Source organism: Lutjanus erythropterus, chromosome 19 (genome assembly GCF_056507025.1).
Source record: "Lutjanus erythropterus isolate fLutEry1 chromosome 19, fLutEry1.hap2, whole genome shotgun sequence".
In the NCBI taxonomy this organism is placed as follows: domain Eukaryota; kingdom Metazoa; phylum Chordata; class Actinopteri; order Lutjaniformes; family Lutjanidae; genus Lutjanus; species Lutjanus erythropterus.
The window spans coordinates 13,355,948-13,376,361 of NC_139335.1; the positions used below are offsets into that span (position 1 = coordinate 13,355,948).

General features: G+C 41.3%; 1 protein-coding gene across 1 annotated transcript in view; it reads left to right on the forward strand.

The window, feature by feature from the left end:
• Positions 1 to 20,414, forward strand: part of arhgap44a (Rho GTPase activating protein 44a) — a 36,726-nt gene that overhangs the window by 310 nt on the left and 16,002 nt on the right. The window contains exons 2-10 of the mRNA XM_084744536.1: positions 16,002 to 16,041; positions 16,411 to 16,530; positions 16,649 to 16,725; positions 16,903 to 17,014; positions 17,210 to 17,286; positions 17,874 to 17,988; positions 18,173 to 18,241; positions 18,375 to 18,456; positions 19,447 to 19,574. Coding sequence (XP_084600662.1) covers positions 16,002 to 16,041; positions 16,411 to 16,530; positions 16,649 to 16,725; positions 16,903 to 17,014; positions 17,210 to 17,286; positions 17,874 to 17,988; positions 18,173 to 18,241; positions 18,375 to 18,456; positions 19,447 to 19,574 — 820 coding nt within the window. The remainder of the gene's footprint in view (positions 1 to 16,001; positions 16,042 to 16,410; positions 16,531 to 16,648; positions 16,726 to 16,902; positions 17,015 to 17,209; positions 17,287 to 17,873; positions 17,989 to 18,172; positions 18,242 to 18,374; positions 18,457 to 19,446; positions 19,575 to 20,414) is intronic.

Consider the following 20,414-nt stretch of genomic DNA (forward strand, 5'->3'; position numbering starts at 1 on the left):
CTCTCCGTGCGCTATTCTCGCCGGGCCAAGTCAAAGCCGGGGAGGAGAAAACCCCCGTATGCCACCAAATATATCCAGGCAAATATGATTACTGCGATATGATTTTACGCTTAATATGTGGAGTATATTCTCAGTGCAATGGGGCTAATTCAGGGGAACAAAAGGAGACCCCATGTTCAAAACGCCTGTGGTGCTCCTATGCGTAATGTCCATTGGAGGAGGCTACCGCATAGGCAGCGTGTAGGCGCATTGCCCCAGTGCAACCTGCCCACGGAAATACATTAAATATAGACAATCGCAGCATCACACAGAGACGATACCCTCTCAGAGTGCAGGTATCAACCCTGGAGTGCACGAAAAACACAGTGGTGAAGTTGCGGTGTGATTAAATTTACCTCCTGCCACACAACCTGTCAATAGGTGAACGTGATGCAGACGGATGCGGTGTGGGCTGCGACGTGAGGGAAAAATGGAAAAAGGCGCAATGTTTTCATTACGCAGTAACATCAGCTGTGAGGAGGGAAGCACCTCCTAGGCGTGGGTTATAACCAGGTCTGTGAATTCCTGAAGGTCGTGTTCCGCAGCTAACACACTTTTTCTTTAATGTGACTGTATTAAAGAAGATGCGTAATCATTCCCCCAAAAACCAGATCCAAAGTAGAAGAGAGGTTAATGTGCGAGGATTTTCCATCCTGTACCTGCCCTGCACCTACCTGGGTGTTCCTGAAATCCCTCTCCACCTTCAGAAATAGATGCTTTGTGACCTTTTATGCAGGCAGGTCCTGTGGGTTTATCACTCTTCTTCCCCCCCCCCTGCTCGTTCACCTCACAGGGAGGCAGATCAGCCTGTCAGGAGGTGTTCTCTGCTCAGTACAGGGGGGGGGGGGGGATTAGGGCCAGGAGGTGTGGGTCATTATTATTACACAGACAGCTGTGTGAAGGGAGGGAGGGGACACACCTTGCGGGCTGTGTTGGTGCTATCGTTGTCAGTTACCCCCTCGGTTTCAGGCTGCTTTTTCTAGCTCCAGTCTTTTTATAATCATTTCTGTGTGACTCATTGGTGTGTGTGTGGGTGTGTGGGTAGGGGGGTGTGATTCTGGATGTGTGTGTGGGCCTTCAGTATGAGCAGAGATGATCAGATGCACACTGAATGCACTCCCCACATGTAGTGCATGCCAGTGCTGTTGTGAGGATAATGTTCCTCTCACAGTGAAGCTGTCCGCCTTAAGAGCAGCAGCCTGCTGAGGTGATCTGCCTGCTGGACCACAGAGCCATAATGAGCACCAGCATCCTCTCTGTACAGTTCCAGCCTAATGGTTCCTCCAGTTCACCACCAGGACTGCAACTCTCCAACCCTCAGAGGAAAGAACTGGTTCACACCTATCAGCTGATCTTAACTCCTGCTCCCTTTTGCTCCTGTTTCCTGTACTTATATGATACTTGCGAGGCTCATTTGTGTTGAAAATAGAACCAGATTTTGAAGATGGTTTATAGATGTTGCTTGGAGACTTGTAAAAGTGACATAATCCTAATCATCTACAACTAGCTAATCTACATCAGTCATTAGCTAGCTAGTTACCTAGCATTTTGCAAACAGTAGTTGAGCTGCAACCCTATATGTCATGTTCACAGGAAAATGAGAAAGTTGACTGAGATACCAATTTGTCATCTCTGATTGGTGCACAGAACAAAAAGGCATATTCTGTTAAAAAAAAAATGCACAGTTTTCTTGCCAAACGTCAGACGACATTTATGCCATGGAGCTCTGTCGGACGATCATATTGGTCGACTGATACACCGGCCGGGCTCTAGTTACGGCCCAATATATTGCAATATAATGCAATACTGTAAGCAAGGAAATATATTGCTTTTTTAAAATCTAATTTGCCTAACTTGTAATGGTCTTAGTATAAAGAACACAACCATATGCATAAAATCGAAGTGTAAAAAGTTTACTTTTTTATGCAATCAGAATAGTGAAAATCGATAATAACACTGCTATCTAGTGGTCAAGGGTTTAGACACAACACAAAATGAACTACCCTCATTATATCATAAGACTCAAGTGTATCAATATTTTTTTACACCCCTAATACGGAGGGGCACTTCTGTGACTTCTTCATGACTTCTGTCATGTAATTTGGGCTTCAGATCAGGAAAAGTAACAGATGTGACCCTCTGGTGACCTTGAGCAGTGTCAAATATTGGCTGTGTCGAACAGGGAGGGATGGAAGGAAAGGATTAGCCAAATCACTACCATCCACAGTCACCTGGGGCCAGTTGGGCAACTCAAAGGGTAAATTCATCACTTTTTATGTGGATGTTAGGAATGTAATGATATGAGCGAGGATGCAAGTCTATTAATAACCCCAAAACATGACCCTGCTACTTTCCAGCAGCATCTCATTTTAACCATTGTTTGTCTTGATTAACCAAATGAGGATGGGTGAAATTCAGGACAGGGACCTGGGGCCGGGCACATCATGTAAAGGATTAAAATAGACTAATTGAGAGCAAACTTTCCCATCACAAGGCCCCTCAAATTGCATTAGCTTATGGCCAGGGCCCCACTTTGTTGATTCGGCCTTTGCAGAGTGGTTTTGTTTCAAGTGGCGTTGAAGTTTAGATGGTTTTAAACAGTCATTTGAGAGGGTCTCGAAGCAGAGAATGTGTTTGGGTTGTCATAGCCATTCTTGCATGCGCAGTAAATCCATACTTTAGGTATCATACGTATGAGTTTTACTTGGTCAGGAGTTCTACAGGTTTGTTGCAGCTGGGCTGTTGGTCTGCTTGTCAAGTCTTTTTTTTTCCTTTTCAAAAACATCATTTTTGGGAGTTAGCATGCTAAATTTGAGGCGCAGAGCAGCAGTCCAGGTCAACACTGACGTCTTGTGATTTGATGAATGATGTTTTGACTGGCAGGCAGTTAGAGAGGTGGGCATGCCAAAACTACTGTCCTACAGAACTCATTTGATGTTCATATTATCTATTACTTTAATGGTTAATTTTGGGGACCTAAAGGACAGGATTTGGGATTAAGGATAACTGCTTGTAATTCTGTCATAAATTTCTCAGGATGTCTGGTCACAGTATTGTTTTCCCAGGAAGGAGAAGTCATGTTGCACGGCATTCATTCTTTGTAGGCATTTGTTCAAGCTTTACAAAAGGTTTATTCTGAGGCAGGCCACACAAAGATAACAATCATATCACATCCACACAGAGTTAGTAGCATACAGCTGTTAACAAATTATAATAATATATAGTACACTTTTGTTGGATTGGTACTTGATATCGATCGATGCAAAGTTCAGGCATTAGAATCAGTATCAGGAAAGGAAAAAATGCATCAGAACAAATAAACTTTTGTTTGCAACCCATGAAGGATGATAATGTCCCTGATAGTACCACCCACAGAGCAGAAATGTGTGAGTGTGTTTGGATGCTTTACATGCATGCCTGTTTGGATCCATGTTCGTTGCACACACGTGCCTTGGTTAGTGCAGGATCAGCGGCTGGGGTCAGACAAATGTGTGTATGTGCAGCTTAATGAGGCATCTCAATATAAACACTCACATACGCCAAACATTCCCATCATGCTTCAGTTCTACTACTCTTCCTGTCTTTACTTCACACATCATTTCGGCTCCTTTTTGGCTAGGAGGAGAGTCACGATTTTAATGTTTACTGAACATAACCCACGAGAATAATGGAGATGCTTTGGGTTTCTTTTCATTTTCGTCCCATATGAGATCAATTCTCATGCTCGTTGTAGCGGAACATATGTTAGCCTGCAAAGAGAGGAATTAATGAGCAAATCAAACAAATTGATTTCACCGATCATAGTTTTGCTCCTTCTTGTACTCACTGAGGCTTCATGCTATTCTGCTGACTCAACCTTCAACCATCTACAGAGTGGCGCGGGGTCACTCTGTTGGTTTGACCTTCCTGAAACCCGGCAGTCTCAGCGGAGCCGTTAATACCACTGACCAGTCCTCAGTCTCTTCAAACCAGTTCAACAATTCAACAAGCAGAGATGGGCTCAAATCATTATAGTATCTTGTTACAAAATAACAAATACCTCATCATTAAATGTATCAAAATAAAATACAAAATATGAAAAATGTGTTGCAATCACAGTTTCCATGTATGAATTACTTTGTGTTGTCAGTATGTGAACAGATTGTAATGTTGTCAGGGTTAGAGGGCAGCACTGTAGCTTTTCAAAAATATTTATTAGTACAAAAGTCAAAACAAAAATGCCTTACACTCGGATAAACCAGGAGGAGGTTGAGCCAGAGAAAAGTCAAAAAGGTACAAATGTCAAAGGCCACAAACAGGTAAAAATCCACAGAAAACAGAGGGAAAAACACTGGGAAAAGATCCAGAAAGGTGTATAAGGGAATACTAGGAGACTTGACGAGCGAAGATGAACTGGCAACTAAGGAGCAGACACACAACTAAATAAAATGGTAGGCTAAGAGGGAAGGCAATAACTAATAAATAAATAAAAAAACAACTAAAAACTCAAACCATGACAAACAAAGTAAAAAATGAGACCTTCCTCAACTTTCTCGATTGTCTATATCAGTCTGTGGATTGATCTCTATGTAAAGGACTCACCATGATTTTTCAGGAAAATCCAAAGGATCTAGCTTACTTTAGTTTAGAAATGGAGTCAGGTCACAAACTTAGCAGACCTCATGATGCCGGACAATCATGTTCAGTTTCTTGCACATCACATCATTGTCTTGAACTGGATAAAGAATGTATTTAAAGTATTTCAAATAAAGTTTTTCTTCTAAACACGTTATACATATTAGAAAATAGTTGCTGAGAACATGTGAAAACACTGAGAGCTATATAGGACTGAATTGTGGAATTAGATTGTTACAACTGTTGTTCAGGATTCTGTGTTCAGGGTTTTTTGGCCTGACCTGAAACATGGCTTGGCGACATGCCAGAGCTCCACACTTTATAAGCCCTGTGAACCGAATCACGAACAGCTGCCCGCCCCCCTCCCCTCTCCCTCTCTAATGGTCAGTTACAAATGCACCGTCAGCGATTCCCAGTACAATTCAGCCCAGCAGGTCACTTCGGCCCACTTCAGGTCCAACCCGACACAGAAGAAAAAAAATAAAATCATGTTTCAGGTTGTTTTTCAGGCCCAATTTTATATACTTTGCAATTTTTTTGATCATTCAAATTTGGCAGGGTGGTAAATAACACATTTTTGTGGTGTGACAAATTCAGAACACACTGTATTGTTGCTTTACATGATCTTGAATTGAAATACTGTCCATCTCTGTCAACACAAAGCACACAAAGCACACAAGCCATGTTGGAAACTGTATGACTTTGATAACAAGGATCTGTGTGTATTCATTAAGTGCATAAGAAGCAACATTTTCCTAAACAACAATCTACAGACTCATATGAACATAATCCTTTTCACTCATCACTTATGACCCACTAGAAGTGTGCGGTGTTGTCTGTATCTGCAGAGACCCTGCCTGTATTTCCCTGTTGTGCTCGACACTCTTTACCAACTCAAAACGTTGGTATTTATTGTCCTGGGAATGAGACTCAACGGTCTTTCTGGTGCGTTTCTGAACAGCTTGCGCAAATCCTACTGATTCTACCTTTAAGAGATAATTAGTAAGCTGCAGACTTTCAGACTGACTGCAGACTTTCTCACCATTTTCTGGCATGATTTATCATGTCTGTAATGGCAGTCCTGCTTCTAAGAGTCTTTTTTTTATGTGCGTCTTACATGTGATGGAGATTGAAGGTCTTTTTCAGTGGGCGGTTGGCGATCAGGTGTGCTGTGTCAGCATCCCTCTGCTGCTGCTGCTGCTGCTGCTGCCGCTTGCCTGAGTGAGATCCACGTCATGTGATTGCGAGCTTGACCAATCACCTCTGTGGAGCAAGACTTCATACTGGAGGATGTGCAGCCATGCATACTCTATAGCTAAAAGAAGTGTGTTATGGTGCAGTGGGAGAGACAAAGGGGTGTCACAGCTCTGCACAGGGTGAGAAATTATGGCTGTATCTGGTTTCATTTAGCTAATTTAAGCCATAATTTTTGGTGATTCAGACCTAATTTAGGCCTCAGTGTTTTGCTCCCCATGACCTTACAATTTTCATTTACAAGTAATTGTCTTCATTGTAATTTATTCAGTGTCCTCATACACACAAACAAAACAGGGAAAGATTACTTTGGTGTAGTCAGCTCCCGCCCTCCATTTCTCTTGACCTATTTCTCTATTCCCCACTCACTGCCCTATGTAGGTCTAGGACAGCCTGGTTAAAGATTCCATGGTACAAGAATACTGTATGTCACACCAATTTTACCCATGAAATGAAATGAAAAAGCAGCCTTTTTCTGTTTTATCCTTGAAAAAGATGCCACTGTCTCTAGCTCTAACCTGCTGATAAATTGCCTCTCGCCTCCCGCCCACCTTCACACTCTGCACCACTCACCTGGATGATGTTCACCACTAGTGTATGGTAATGGCATTCTTCCTGTTCATGCCTTTAGGGTAGGCTTTAGCTCACCACTCCACAATGTAATTATCAGCAAATGGCAGCCATTTGTGGGCTGGCAGATGAGTTGTAGATGCTTTCTCTCCCTCGCATTGTCTCACTCTTGTTCTGTTTCTCTTTCACTTCCATCTGACAAATGTGACGCAGTAGGTGACTGTCTTACTGATGAGCTTGCATGCTGGTCTCTCATAGATTTTCAGTGTCCATGTGGGACACAAAGCAAACCGGAAGACAGGAATAAAAGATTATGCATGAATCTGGAGCACATTGTCTTGGAAACTAATTTCTGTTAGCACAGTCTTTGCCTGTTTTCACGTTCAGCGTTGCATTAGCACATGTCCACCTCTTGACAAGAGCGCAACTCTGACAGGTAACATGAGATGGAGGAGGCCACCCTGTTGCATGTCTGAAAAGTGAAGTGAAGTTTCATATAGGTCAGTATCGATTATTATTGATCATCTAGCTTGTGACAAACAACATGTTGTGTATTCCAAATGCTGAAAGTTTGTTGGATTGGTTGAAAAGTTGACGCACAATGCTGTTCCGATAGTTTCTTCTGCTTATCCGGGGTCAGGTTGTGGTGGCAGCAGGCCGAACCTCCCTTCCTTCAGGAATGCTTTCCAGCTCCTCCACCCTAGCTGGCTCCTTTTGGCATGAAGGAGGTGCGGTTTGACTCAGAGCTTCCTTCGAATGTCCAAGCCCCTCACCCTCTGATAGTCGTCCGTCTTAAAAAAAAACAAAACAACAATGGCATTCGAGCAAGCTTACCTGTTCTTTTCCATTATCAAGGAATATGACAGGCTGTTTATGAGCCAGGGCATTTTCGTTATGTGCTTTCATGCTGGTTTGCATTTATTGCACATAAGTGAATCTATTGAACAGTTTCAGTTTTTCATAAAAACGGTTAACCCAATTATTCCGATGAATCACTTTATCCAAACTGAGGATTTTGTTGGAGGATGACATCATTAAATGTGGCAACAAAGATTCAGAACTTCAATAGAAATCCTCAATAGATGCTCTGAATGTAGAAATCCTTGTTTCTACTGTAGGTGATCCCATTTTAGGCCCTTTCATAGCAAGAGTTTTAGGCAGCAGTCATTGGAAATGAGTCATTACTTATGTTCTAGATCATGTATGTATTGTATTTATTTAAAAGCAAGAGCTGTGATTGTATAGAGCCATTCAGTGTTAGTATCCATGTTGATAACCCTCCCATGACCCCGTCAGTGCCTCTCAGAGACAGCATACTACAGGGTAGAGTTAGTGAAAAAGAGCCTTTGTAACGGGGCCATTTTGGCTATCAAAAGAGAGATGATGTAATATCAGACAGAAGCGTTGTTTATCCTTTTCTATGTCGTTGATTCCCTCAAAAGGCTAACCTCTTACAGAGCCCAGTGCTGTGCTGCTGCGCCTCTACAAACTGTAAGAAACAACATGGCACACAAACAGCTTTGGGGATGGCAGCTTGTTCTCATTTGCACTTTGAGCTACTTTTGTCCATGTTGACTTGTTGCATATTAAAGTGGTTTTGATCAATCTGTTACTCATGATCTCATCTCCAACAGAAAGTGACCTCGGGGCCTGACTGAAATACAGCAAATGAATCAGATGCAGTTCAAGCTGCGAGGCATTCAGGAACAAATCAAGCTCTAAAGAGGATTTAGTGTACTGCGCAAAAATAATGTAAAGCTTGATTTTGACAAATCACTTTCCAAGTGGCACTGTTAAAGTTACATAATATCAAAATTATCTTCTTCAGTAAAACAGATACACATAGGTTAAATTTATGTTTATAGAGTGCTGCAAGAATGAGTCCTAAAGCCTTGAAATGAAAGCTTGACCTCAGGTTCCCTCATCTCAAAGTCAATAGGTTCTGTCTTCTACTGCAAATAGCACAGTGCAGGTAACAATAATATTTTCTGACAGCACACGCATTGTGTAGGTAGCACATTTTGGTCTTAATATGAGGTGTGGTCAGGCACATTGTTGGCATGTCACTATTTTGAGGCAGCAGAAAGCTATTGTTCCTTTGACCAACAAAAACCTGGTCTGAAGTCAATGGCGCAGTATTTTCCTGCTAGTTAAAGGAGTCATTATTAAGATAGTAAGATACAACAGATAAAACAGTATAGGTTGGGGCATTAATAGAGTGCACATCCAAAAGCTCTCATATACAAAGTGTATGTGTGTTTGGAGTAAAGCAGACATAAATCCCGACTTCCATCAGAGCTGTCTAAAAGGATTTCCTCTGGAGAGATTTATCTGTTCTGCTGAGTTTATAACTACAGTTTGTAGTTTTGCTGCTTAGATATTAATGATATTTGGTGCAGTGGCATTGCACTGCCTGCATGGAAACATTTTCAATGAAACTGAAATCCTCTCTAATCATTAAAACATCTTTCAAATTATGTTGAGCAGTGCAGGCTTTCCAGGTGAATTCTTTGTGTGTTGTGTTGATGCATGAATGTTTTCTATAACAATTTACTTAAATGATTAGAGAGGCTGCTCTCAGTCATTAAGGTTTCCGTGTGTGCAGTAATGTCTCAGCAGTCATGCTGCTGTGCCTCATGTGAAAATGCTCATGCAGAAATGGGAAGATGCTTTGAACTATTTTACCCACCTGAAGTCCTGTACATTCAGTAAAGTCCTGCATCATTCTGAGTATTAAACAGATGTAAGTGAGAGTAGCTACAGTAGAGTGGTATTGTTGTTAAAGAAACGGGCGACTCCCTATCAGCATGCCCACTTCCTTCCATTCAGGAATGCCAATAGACTCAAAACAGGAAGCACTAATCCACTAATAACAATTTCCTGTTTTGTTTACCCTTTTCTTACATTTCATGTAAAATATTGTTCTTTAATTATAAAGGATGACTCTCCATCGCCCCTTTCTATACAGTAGGTGCAAAATCTTTCATGTGCTTTCGTTGCCTAGAAACACTGATTTGGTATTAGCTGTTCCATCACATTGGTTTGGCTTTGCCAACCCACATGGTGGAATATTTTAAGAATGATGGCTTGTCACAATGTTTTTATATATGGCTTGGGTGTCAATAAAGCGCAGTATCGATCTTTGTTGCCTCATTCTACCTCTTTGTCTATTTGATGCTCTCTACTGGACATTTGACATTTAGGTGAGGCATGTGTGCGTGTGTGCGTGTGTGTGTAAAAGTGTAAAAACATAGTTAAGTCACAGAGTAGAGTGCTTCTTGTGGAGATTATTCACCATGAATAAAGTTATTAGAGATAATTCACTGCTTGTGTTTTCAGTGAAACATTGCTGAATGCTGCAGGCTCTCTCCCTCGTTTACTCCCTCTCTGGACATGTGTGTATCCTGTGTGTGCGCGCGTGTACACTTATGTGTGCATGTGCGTGTACACTCCTCTCACAGTTATTCTTGCATACTTAACAGAACTGTGACCTAGTTTGCCGGACAACTACAGTAAGTGGGTTTTTCTGTTTTAGTAACCTTGTATCCCATCAGTCCTCCGCCTTGTCATTTGGGAGGAAACCGAGTGGGTCTCTCTAGATGCATCTCTGCACGGGAAAGGTCTGGAGGAAAAAAAAGGCATTAAATGGAGAAATATTCACGGAGCATCTGTAGCACGGACACTGCTGTGTGTTTCTGTGTGTGTGTCTGACTGTGGATCTCATGCCAGCGCTCCAGGCCATTTGGTGCCCTGCTGAGGCCCAGGGCCACCATTCTGCTCCACTACCCTCTTCTTGCAGCACAGGACCAAGCATCTAGCACAGCTCTTCCAGGCCTCAGAGTAAGCACTTTTGTTAGTGAGGCTAGCAGCAGTGTGACCAAAACCAGAGAATTTTTGTTCAGATGGATCTCAGGTGGACCTGTAGCCTGAAAGTGTTACAGCCAACAGTTGGCTAGCTACCAAGACAATATGTTCAAGAGTACGGATGTTATTTTATTCACATTTTGATTATGTCGACATGGATTATTCATGCTCTCATAAACCATGCATAGTGCTGGAGGGCTGAGCATGAGGGTTTCCAACAATAACATATCCCGGGATAGAAATATTTATTATATAAGACATATTTGTATGAAATGTGTGGCTGAAACGGTCAGCTGGGTATTTGGTGCACACGTGTTACTTCCAACTCTATGGAATTGCGATGACTTGGAGTGTTTAAGGTCTCTGGGAAAATTTGCTCAATAAAATTGCATTTCTCTTTGGCCAGCTGTAAATACAACCGCCCAGATGTTCTGAACAGATCCAGGCCCGCCTTTATCAGCACTCTGTTAATGTTGCCACCAGAGGTGGAGCGGGAGTTATACAAAGTCTGCCAATTGATTTGTCTGTGTCAATATTTTCTCAGCTAACTCCTTTAAGTCGTCCATGTTTGCAGTGCACAGATTTGTAGCTCTTGTATCAAAGAAACAAGCAGCAGAAACAAGTACTGGACTGGAAGTTAATGATGAATTTCAGAATTTTGACTTTTGTTAATTAATCTGAATATTTATAGATGTGTGTGCACGTGTGTGTGTGTGTTTGTGTGTGTTTGTATTGAGTCATCAGCAGCAGCTCCAGGTAAAGGAATGCCTGCGAAGTGGCAGATGGTTGGCATAAACCTGGCAAACTCTCTCTCCCCCTCCATGAGCACACCGCCCACATGGCTGCCAACTCTCCCACGTGTTTACTTTCCTCCCAGGACTCGTTCTGCTCACTGTTTGCTGAGACGAATTTCTCTCCTCACCTCCAAAATCTCTTTAGCTTTTCATCAGTTTCAAGCGACTCTGGTAACGCCTGTTTTTGAGCCTATGCAATGCCACTTTGTCTCTGTGCCTTCAGAGGCCGATTATGTACGAAACTGCTTTCCTCGGAGGAAATACCACGGTCTGAAAACAAACAAGCTCAAAGAACAAGACGCTCTGCTGTCTTTGAAGATAGGCTCCGATCTGTTTGAAGTCTGGGTCATAATGGCCACATCAGTTGTGGTCAGTGAGAACAGCAGATGTCTGCTTTTAAATTTTCACTCCCCTATTTCAAACAGCAATTAAAGGGATAGTTCAGATCTATTGAAGTGTGGTACTTATCCATCATCAGTGTATTACCTCAGGTTGCATACCGAAAGTTGATGCTAATATGGCACTGGTTCCATACAACCTGTACCTACTAGACCAAATCACAACAAAGATTATGGTGCCTCATTTTGGTGCCACTTACATGCCCAAGGATTCCGACACCAGACGGACCATGTGACAAATGTTTAAAAAGAATTGCGTGTCAAAGGGGAAGCATCTGAATTAAAAACTATATATACCATATTATTTATTTTTAAGTTCAGTCAGCAATGAATAAAAATATTCATAAATGTTGTTGACTGTCATTTGTTTTTTTAAGGCACTGTTTACACTCTGGTACTGTATTAAAAGTATGGTTTTAGTACTGGTATTGGAAAAAATCACAAATTATATTGTTTACCTACAATAGATAGCAGTCAACGCACCCCCAGTTTGGGAAAGCAGCAGAGCAATATTAGTTCAAGTCTGCACTCTATTAAGAATATTTTACCGGTTTACTTTGACGTTAGACAGTCTTTTCCAACAGGAAACCACCGTCCGACAACCAGACTCCTTTAACCTAAATTCCTGTCAGAAACGACTGTCTGCAGCTGTATATTGCTGAGCTTCCTATGCCAGTACTCCTGCTGCTTCTTCAAACTAGGGATGTGCCGACCGCAGTCTACTAGTACACTGACTATGGATGAGTACCTCATATAACCCCACTTCAAAAAATCCAAACTATCCCTTTAGCTTACTGTATTTTTGTTGACACTTTTGGTTTGCACTGCATCTAGATTCCCTCAGTCAGCTCATGCTTCAAACTCCCGCACAGACAAACAGAAAGATTGAGAGGAAGAGGACGAATTAAAACTTTCTAGCGTATGCAGCTGTCATATTGCTGAAAAAGTTGATCGTTTAGCTTATCAGTGGAGCTCCTGCCAGGCCAGAGAGAGCCTCACAGGTTGTCTGCTTATCTCCGCCAAACATCGCTAACAGAGCAGCTTCTCCACATCCCTGTCACTGCTGGAGTGCCTGTCCCATCTGTGCCGTTGGGCACCCTATTAGGGTCCCTCAGCTGCCAGATTCTCCCAAAGGACACCTCGACCAGCCAGTTTGAGGCCAGATAGACAGCGACGAGCTCACAGCTGCAATGCAGACCTCCGGCTATACACTCAGCATGGATACATGTGACAGTCTTGTCTGGAAGGTCTATTATAGAGAATGGGGTTTTAGAGATTTTTCAGAGCCTGCTGAAGTGTCGCAGCAGAATGGAGCCAAACTTTAGTGCACTGCTTGGGTTATTTTTATCCCCCTTTGTCATGTAATCAGCAATCTGCGATCACACTTATCCTTACAGATCATGCCAGAAATCTCTCGCTCAGCTATCATTTTCTCTCTCCCTCTCAGGCGACATTGCACACACAGATTTCCTGTATTTTTCCTCCTAGAGCAGTGAGCAGAGCAGTTTTCCAAGAGGCTGAGTGTGATTAGATGCATTGGTACATGATTTGACCCAGTTCCCATGGCTCCATGCTCACATCTTGGCACTGAGACCAGAGGATGCTAACAAGTGACATCATTAAATTTTAGTTTTCTGTCACTGGAAACAATGCATAGAACATGTAGCTGTGTACACACAACTACATGTCAACATGAAACAAGCGCAGTTTCTTGTCGGCCACTGTTAGACCAGCAACAAGGCATCATACATGAAAAGAACATTTTAGTTATGATGTATTTTTGTCTGGCTGATGAATTATAGAACACAAACCAAGGTCTTTCCCATTCTCTTGGCCAATGGTGAGATAATTTCACATTTTGTTTTTGAATGAATGATACAAAAAAGGCTATTATTTGCAATTGGCATTGGCATGGTTGGGTCACAATAGCAGGAAGAGGTTGTGCAGACAGGAAGAGGAAGTGCCCAGAGAGTATTTGCACCAGTGGGTGGTTGCTGGGGGTCTGCAGGTCTGGTTTGGACTCATTTTAAGAGGTCAGACTGTCTGCCCAAGAAGTCCCTCCCTTTTCAGCCTACAGCTCTTTTTGAGCAGGAAGTACATGTTATCCTCCACTCTAATTAGTTGGTCCTGGATTGTTGTTTTAGATGTGTGCATTGTTGTGTCCGCACGAACAATAACCCAAATTTGATATATAATGTATGTAGAACTGCAATGATTAGTCGACTGTCTAGGTAATCCATTTTTCAGTTCTGCAATGGCAGAAAATGCTGTTTTCTCTGTATTATCATATAGTTTTTCAAATAGCAAAACAAAGACATCACCTTAGACTTTGAGACTTTCACTAGAGCTGAAATGAACAAATATTTTCATTAACAATTAATCTGTTGATCAATTTATTGATTTATTGATTAGCTGTTTGGTCCAAAAATGTCAGAAAAAGATGAAAAATGTTATTCAGTCTTTCCCAAAACCTAAGGTGGAATCCCCAACTGTTTGGTTTGTTCACAACCCAAAATATTCAGTTCAGTGAATATATAGAGGTCTAAAGAAATCAGACTAATCACACAAAAATAATAAAACAATAAAAATAATAAAGCTGAAATCAGAGAATGTGGACAATAAAAAATGACTCAAAACAATTGAGTATCAGAATAGTTGCATTGTAAATGCAAACATTGTCCTTACTTCAATTAAAAATTGTCTTTAACTTAATTTATACTAGTCTTTCACTTTTACTTGCTTACACTAGGTTTTCAGTACCTTTTGCTCTCATACTTTTCCGAGTAAGTTGATGGTAGTAACGCACAACTTGGCAAAGTTAAGTTCTTTTAAGTACTTAGTAATCAGTTTTCTATTTTTTTTAGCTTAACTTATTTTTGAATGAACAATGTGGCAATTAATTTAATTGTTGGCACCTAATTGAGTAATCAACTAATCGTTGCGGCTCTATTTTTCATTTTTTTCTGATATTTTATGGGTGAAACCACTAATCTAGAAAATAATCTGCAGATAAATTGATAATGGAAATAACAGTTAGCTGCAGCCCTAAATATGCATGTTTCTAGGAGACAATCTGCCGATTTTGTCTTTCCTTGAAGGATTTAAAAAAGCATATTGAGCTCTGCTGGGAAATATTCTGGCCAAAAAAGGACCTCAGTCTTAAAATATAAGCTGTCTAAACTGAGCTGACACCGTATATTTATGATATCCAGTGGTTTGCTCTTTTCTGAGCTTAAGGCTCATTCAGGACTCTGGATGAGTAGTTTTATCTGCTTCAGCGGCGATGCAGCTCTGCCCTTTCCTTCAGTCTTTGGCTAATTCCCCAGTCTGCTGGATTCACAGTGGGATGTGATGCTCCTCAGTGGGACCTGGCATATTTGAATCAGTGGCCTTGGGTCGCTGCTGTCCTGCTTGTTGCAGTCACGCTGGTGTTAGAACACTTCAGAGAGTTTACAACATGGATAGCTTGCATGATAATTAATATGTTGATCTTATGTATTGTCTAAGACTCTGAGAGACAACCACACAAACACTGTGCACTCACATGAACACCCACACATGCTCCAAAGGGACAGGTGCGTGGATGCGGCCCACCCATTCTGGAGCACTGCCACATTGATGATGTGCAAAAAGTCAGTGAATGAGTCTACATCCAAGGCAAGACAGCTGGGACTTTATTTCACAACTGTGAAACATTTTGGCAAAGACACTTCAGTGTGAAATACATTGGGAAACGTGGGACTTGAGTGCCTCACATCAACTAGCATGTTACCTTGAGGTTATAAAAAGGGTTTTATTGTGTATGTAGCACTGAATTGTATGTAGCACTTTAACTTAGTGCTTGTCTCTCAATGTTAGCACCTCCTGCAGACTAAGATCAGAAGGCTAGCGTTAGTAACATTAACATTACTGAATAAACCAGAAATTTCTGAAGTTAGGTGCAGTCAGCAAGACAGCTGCTCAAATAAATACATCCAAGATATATGTTGATATATGTTGGCAAGGAAGTTGCTAAATGCAAGCAATAGCTGTTTTCTCACAATAAATGGGTTATCAAATATCTTCTTTTAGCTAAATGTTCCTGCAGATTTTCACCATTCATTGTTTTTTCAGCTGCTGATCAATCAGGAGGCGATGAAATGATAACAGTTTGTCAGATTCCTTATGTTTGTAAGGCTTGCAACCTGCAACACAGCAGTTCATCTTTTGATCTTACAACCCTGTGTATGTCAGAGGAGAATGACCGCCATGTGCATCACAGGCTGTGTAGCCTGTTGAGTGACCTGAGAGATGATACACAAAAGGAAAAATGTTTTTCCTGACTCTACAATGCACAAAGTTGCACTGATTGAAAGCAACAGACGTGCAATGTTGCTCACATACGGTCGTTTGTTTCAAAATGCATCAGCTAATGTTCATGTTGTCTCCCCTGGATACCCTGACAGTTTTACACTTTTTTTCTTTACAGGGCAGAAAAAACAGAGGTGTTAAGCGAGGACCTTCTACAGGTGAGCTATGGTGTAACAGTACGTATGGTTGTGTGTGTGTAGGCAGTCGCTGCGATCACAGGTGCTTCATTAACTGATGGTCTCTTAGCAGTCACTCCTGTCATTGTTCACACTGTGTTATATTAATAGGTGTAAATAATGTGATTATGACACAGCTGTGTTAAAGCGAACCAAGGACTCATATCACGGGCTACATATGTCTTCATGCAGTTAATGACAGAGTGATTCTTGCCCATTACAACTTACAACACAGCCCAAAACAATGCTTTTAAGCTGCTTATGTTGAGTGACAACTTTTGTACTGCAGCGTTACCACAGACAGTGCTATGGCCGCATTTGTGTGCATTTCCGATGTTTGTGTTCTTCCAGGTGGAGAAGCGTCTGGACCTGGTCAAACAGGTGACGCACAGCACTCACAAGAAGCTGACTGCCTGCCTGCAGGGTCAGCAGGGCACCGACATGGAGAAGAGATCTGTCAAGTCACCTTCTGTGAGTATCTGTATCCATCATCCTGTCAGACACTGATATGCTGAGATGCTTGATGTTGCAACATGACGTTATTCATAATCTTGCATGAATCTTACATATTATTTCTCTCTGTTATCAGAAAAAGCTACCGCTCACAATCCTGGCACAGTGTATGGTAGAAGGGGCTGCTGTGTTGGGGGACGACTCTCTCCTGGGGTGAGTCGTTAACAGGCCTTTGCTCACACACTTCCCTAGCATACTTACACAGACAGAGAGAGAAAGAGAGTCATCTTTAATTATTGATTTGGCTATTGAATTCTTCTCTGTCCTCATTACCCTTGTCTGCATTTTAATTGCACTTGATTGCCTGTGACTTTGGCTGTCACCAAACAGGAAGATGCTGAAGCTGTGTGGGGAGACGGAGGAGAAGTTGGCCCAGGAGCTCCTCCAGTTTGAGTTCCAAATAGAGAGAGATGTGGTGGAGCCTCTATATGTGCTCGCAGAGGTGAGCTGGCACTGCTGTAACTTAATGCACCAATTAAGAGACCTAACACCCTTCAGATATGAGTTACAGAGCCGCACTCTGTCACTTTTTTTTTATTATCTCAGATGTTATTAACATAAAATTACAAGCAGAATATGGTCTTCATTTACATAAAAGTACTGCACTTTTACTCTCTGAGCTGCCTTTCTTTTGCAGGTGGATATTCCCAACATCCAGAAACAGAGGAAGCACTTAGCTAAACTTGTGTTGGACATGGACTCTGCACGGACAAGGTGAAACCACATCCACATTTAAAAGCTATTAACTATGAAAGACAAGGTGTTAGCAAATTAACAACTGTGTTCTTTGCTTTACGGTTACTTAAATTCATAATTAAAATCTGAACTCATTCAAATCACGTGACTGTGGGGCGTTGAGCCACTGCTGGGGGGACGTTGATGACGTCCTCTCCTGCATTGGCCATGAAAATGAACAAACAAGAGTATACTGATGCTATAATGCTGACCTTTATTTCTCTTAAGTCCTTTTTTATCAGTTGCTTCCCTGATTATTGTTAGTGATTGATAATAATTGTGGTTTTGGGGATGTTAACTTTTTTTTGGCTTCTGAAGGGGGGATGCTAGAAAAAGTTCAGGAACCACAGCAGTAATGGGTGCAATTTTATGTTTAAATTGTACAAAATTAATAAAATTCCCCAAATCAGCAAGCTTAAGTTCTCACTCACTGAATTTACTGGCTTTGCCCTAGTCAGGCTACAACCTGCTCTTGTTCATTTATTTTTAAAATAAAGGCTCGGGTTTTAAGTGTCTGTGCAAGAAGCGTGATCCAGTGTGGTCTGTTTTTTACCCCATGCTCATAGATATCAGCAGTCGTCCAAGTCATCGAGTCACCCGAGCACGCTGCAGCCTGGAGCCAAGTCCGAGTCCCTCAGAGAGGAGATGGAGGAGGCAGCCAATCGGATGGAGATTTGTAGGGTGAGCCACCAGACAGAGCAACTCAAATATTATTCTCTCCTCAGGCTCCTTTTGCTCTCCGTCTGATTTATATCCCTCCTGCATGTATCAGACATAAATGAACCACAATGCCAGGATGGTTTTACAGTCACATGCAGGTCAGATCATTTCTCATGGGGTGATGGTTCTCTACTTTCTGTTTCAGGATCAGCTGTCAGCAGATATGTACAGTTTTGTGGCCAAAGAAATAGACTATGCAAACTACTTCCAGACAGTAAGTATATTGGGAAAAAAGACTGTAAATATTGTAGTTTTTATTTATTTTCACATGTTACAGTTAACATTAGAGATGATGTAATAGCTTCATTACATGATGCACACTTACACACTCTCCTCTTCTTCTGTAGCTGATAGAAACACAGGCAGAATACCACAGGAAGTCATTAGAGATTCTTCACAGCGTCCTGCCCCAGATTAAAGCTCACCAAGGTGAGTCTTACACTGCGTGTGTGTGTGTGTGTGTGTCTGTGTGTATAGATCTGCTCTAATTCTGCACCTGAAGCAATATCAAGATGAGATGTCATGTAGTTAATAGCCCTGACGTGTCACATAACAACCTTGTTAAGCTATAATTATCCACCCTCATACTTAAAGGAGTAATCTGTAATATATTCTGTAATAAATCATAAAATGGTGATAACGTGTCATCAGAGATGACTTGAATTGAAATACTCGCTTCTCTGACAACAACGCTACAGTCTGCTTATTGTGTATGTTGTATATATTGTTTATATATAATTTTATATTTCCTCTCTTTATATTGTTCCTATTTTTACATCTGCCCTTGACTATAGTATTCCTATTTTTATATATCCTTCTATTTATATTGCTTGGTTACTTACTATACTAATCCCTTCTTATTGATGCTTCATTCTTTTTTGTCGTCCACTTGCTGCAAATTTCCCCGATATGGCACTAACAAAGGAATATTTCATTTTATCTTATCTTACCTTGTTATCGCTGTGGTCATCTTGTGCTCCTGCAGTGTTCCTGCAGCCTGCCTGAGCTTCCTCAAGTCTGGGGAGGAAACAACTTGTCTCAACCATAGATCGTATATTACATACGATTTCTCTGGCTCTACCCTGCTATTTGGACTGCTCTTCTCATTTTTGGTTATATATTGCTCCTTTAAGCTATGGCTACCTTGCAAGTGCCAAATCAAACAGAGGTCTTAATCATCACATTTTCCTAATATATACCACAAATAGAAATGTGGCACCGGTGAAACACTCATGTGTAATCTAACCTTGAAAGTCACAATTTAATTACTGATTGTTGTCAGTAAAGGTTCTTGCAGGCAGTGCCTCAAACTTTCTATACAGTCATTGGTGTGAAGTCTTCCAGGAGGAGAAGATGCAGTGATGGTGCGTAGGTTTGTTTGTGTCTGTGTGTGATTCAAGATGCTGTTTTGTGTTGCAGAGGCGTGGGTGGAGAAGCCATCATTTGGAAAGTCTCTGGAAGAACACCTGAATATTAGCGGGAGAGAGATTGCCTTCCCCATCGAAGCTTGTGTCACCATGCTATTAGAGTGTGGCATGCAAGAGGAGGTAGAGAGCACACACACACACACACACACGCAGAAGTACACATCAGACATTTTAGGTTAATATGTATATTTTTATCATCTTTGTCTGCAGAAAATGCTGCTTTCAACTTCTCAAATATTGACATTTCCTGCTTTTCTACGTTTATTATCATATTAGAGTGAATGTCTTTGGTTTTTGGAATGACTATGAAAAACTGGTGTGGCCATTTTTAACTCTTTCACTTGTGTTTTTCACATTTTATAAATATTGCAGCCCAAGATTAAACATGACACTTAACTTTAGTGTTTGCCGTTATTTGATTAGTGCTAATAAATAAAACAATTTGTACAGGGGCATAATTTTTATTTGCCCCTTTGGGCATGTAGATGTCTGACCCACCCGCCAGCCGGGCAGAAATGTTAAACCCAGCATTTTATTTCTTTAGTATAACTGACAAAATAAAAGATCATCTTAAAGAACAGAGCTGCTGTTTTTTCCCAGAAACTGGAGATTGGACAGCTTACAGCATACTGACTCTTATCTTTTTGACCTTTAAAGTAAATTAAATTAAATTGAGGAAGGAGAGAGAGGACAAGTAGCAGTATCTTTTGCACCAGGAAATAAGTTTCTTTTGTTCGGCTGTGATATTGAGCTTTTTAATCATCCTTGTGATGGTTTTATTTGTTTGTGGTAATTAGACCAAACCACATCATGTGGTATTCTTCAGTATGTTGCTGTGATAATTATCATCAATAGATGTCAAGTACCACAGATAGGGGCTGCGACTCTTGTACAGCATTTATGCACAGGTCATGTTAGATCTGGTAATTACACATGATGATGATGTGTTTCCTGTGTGTG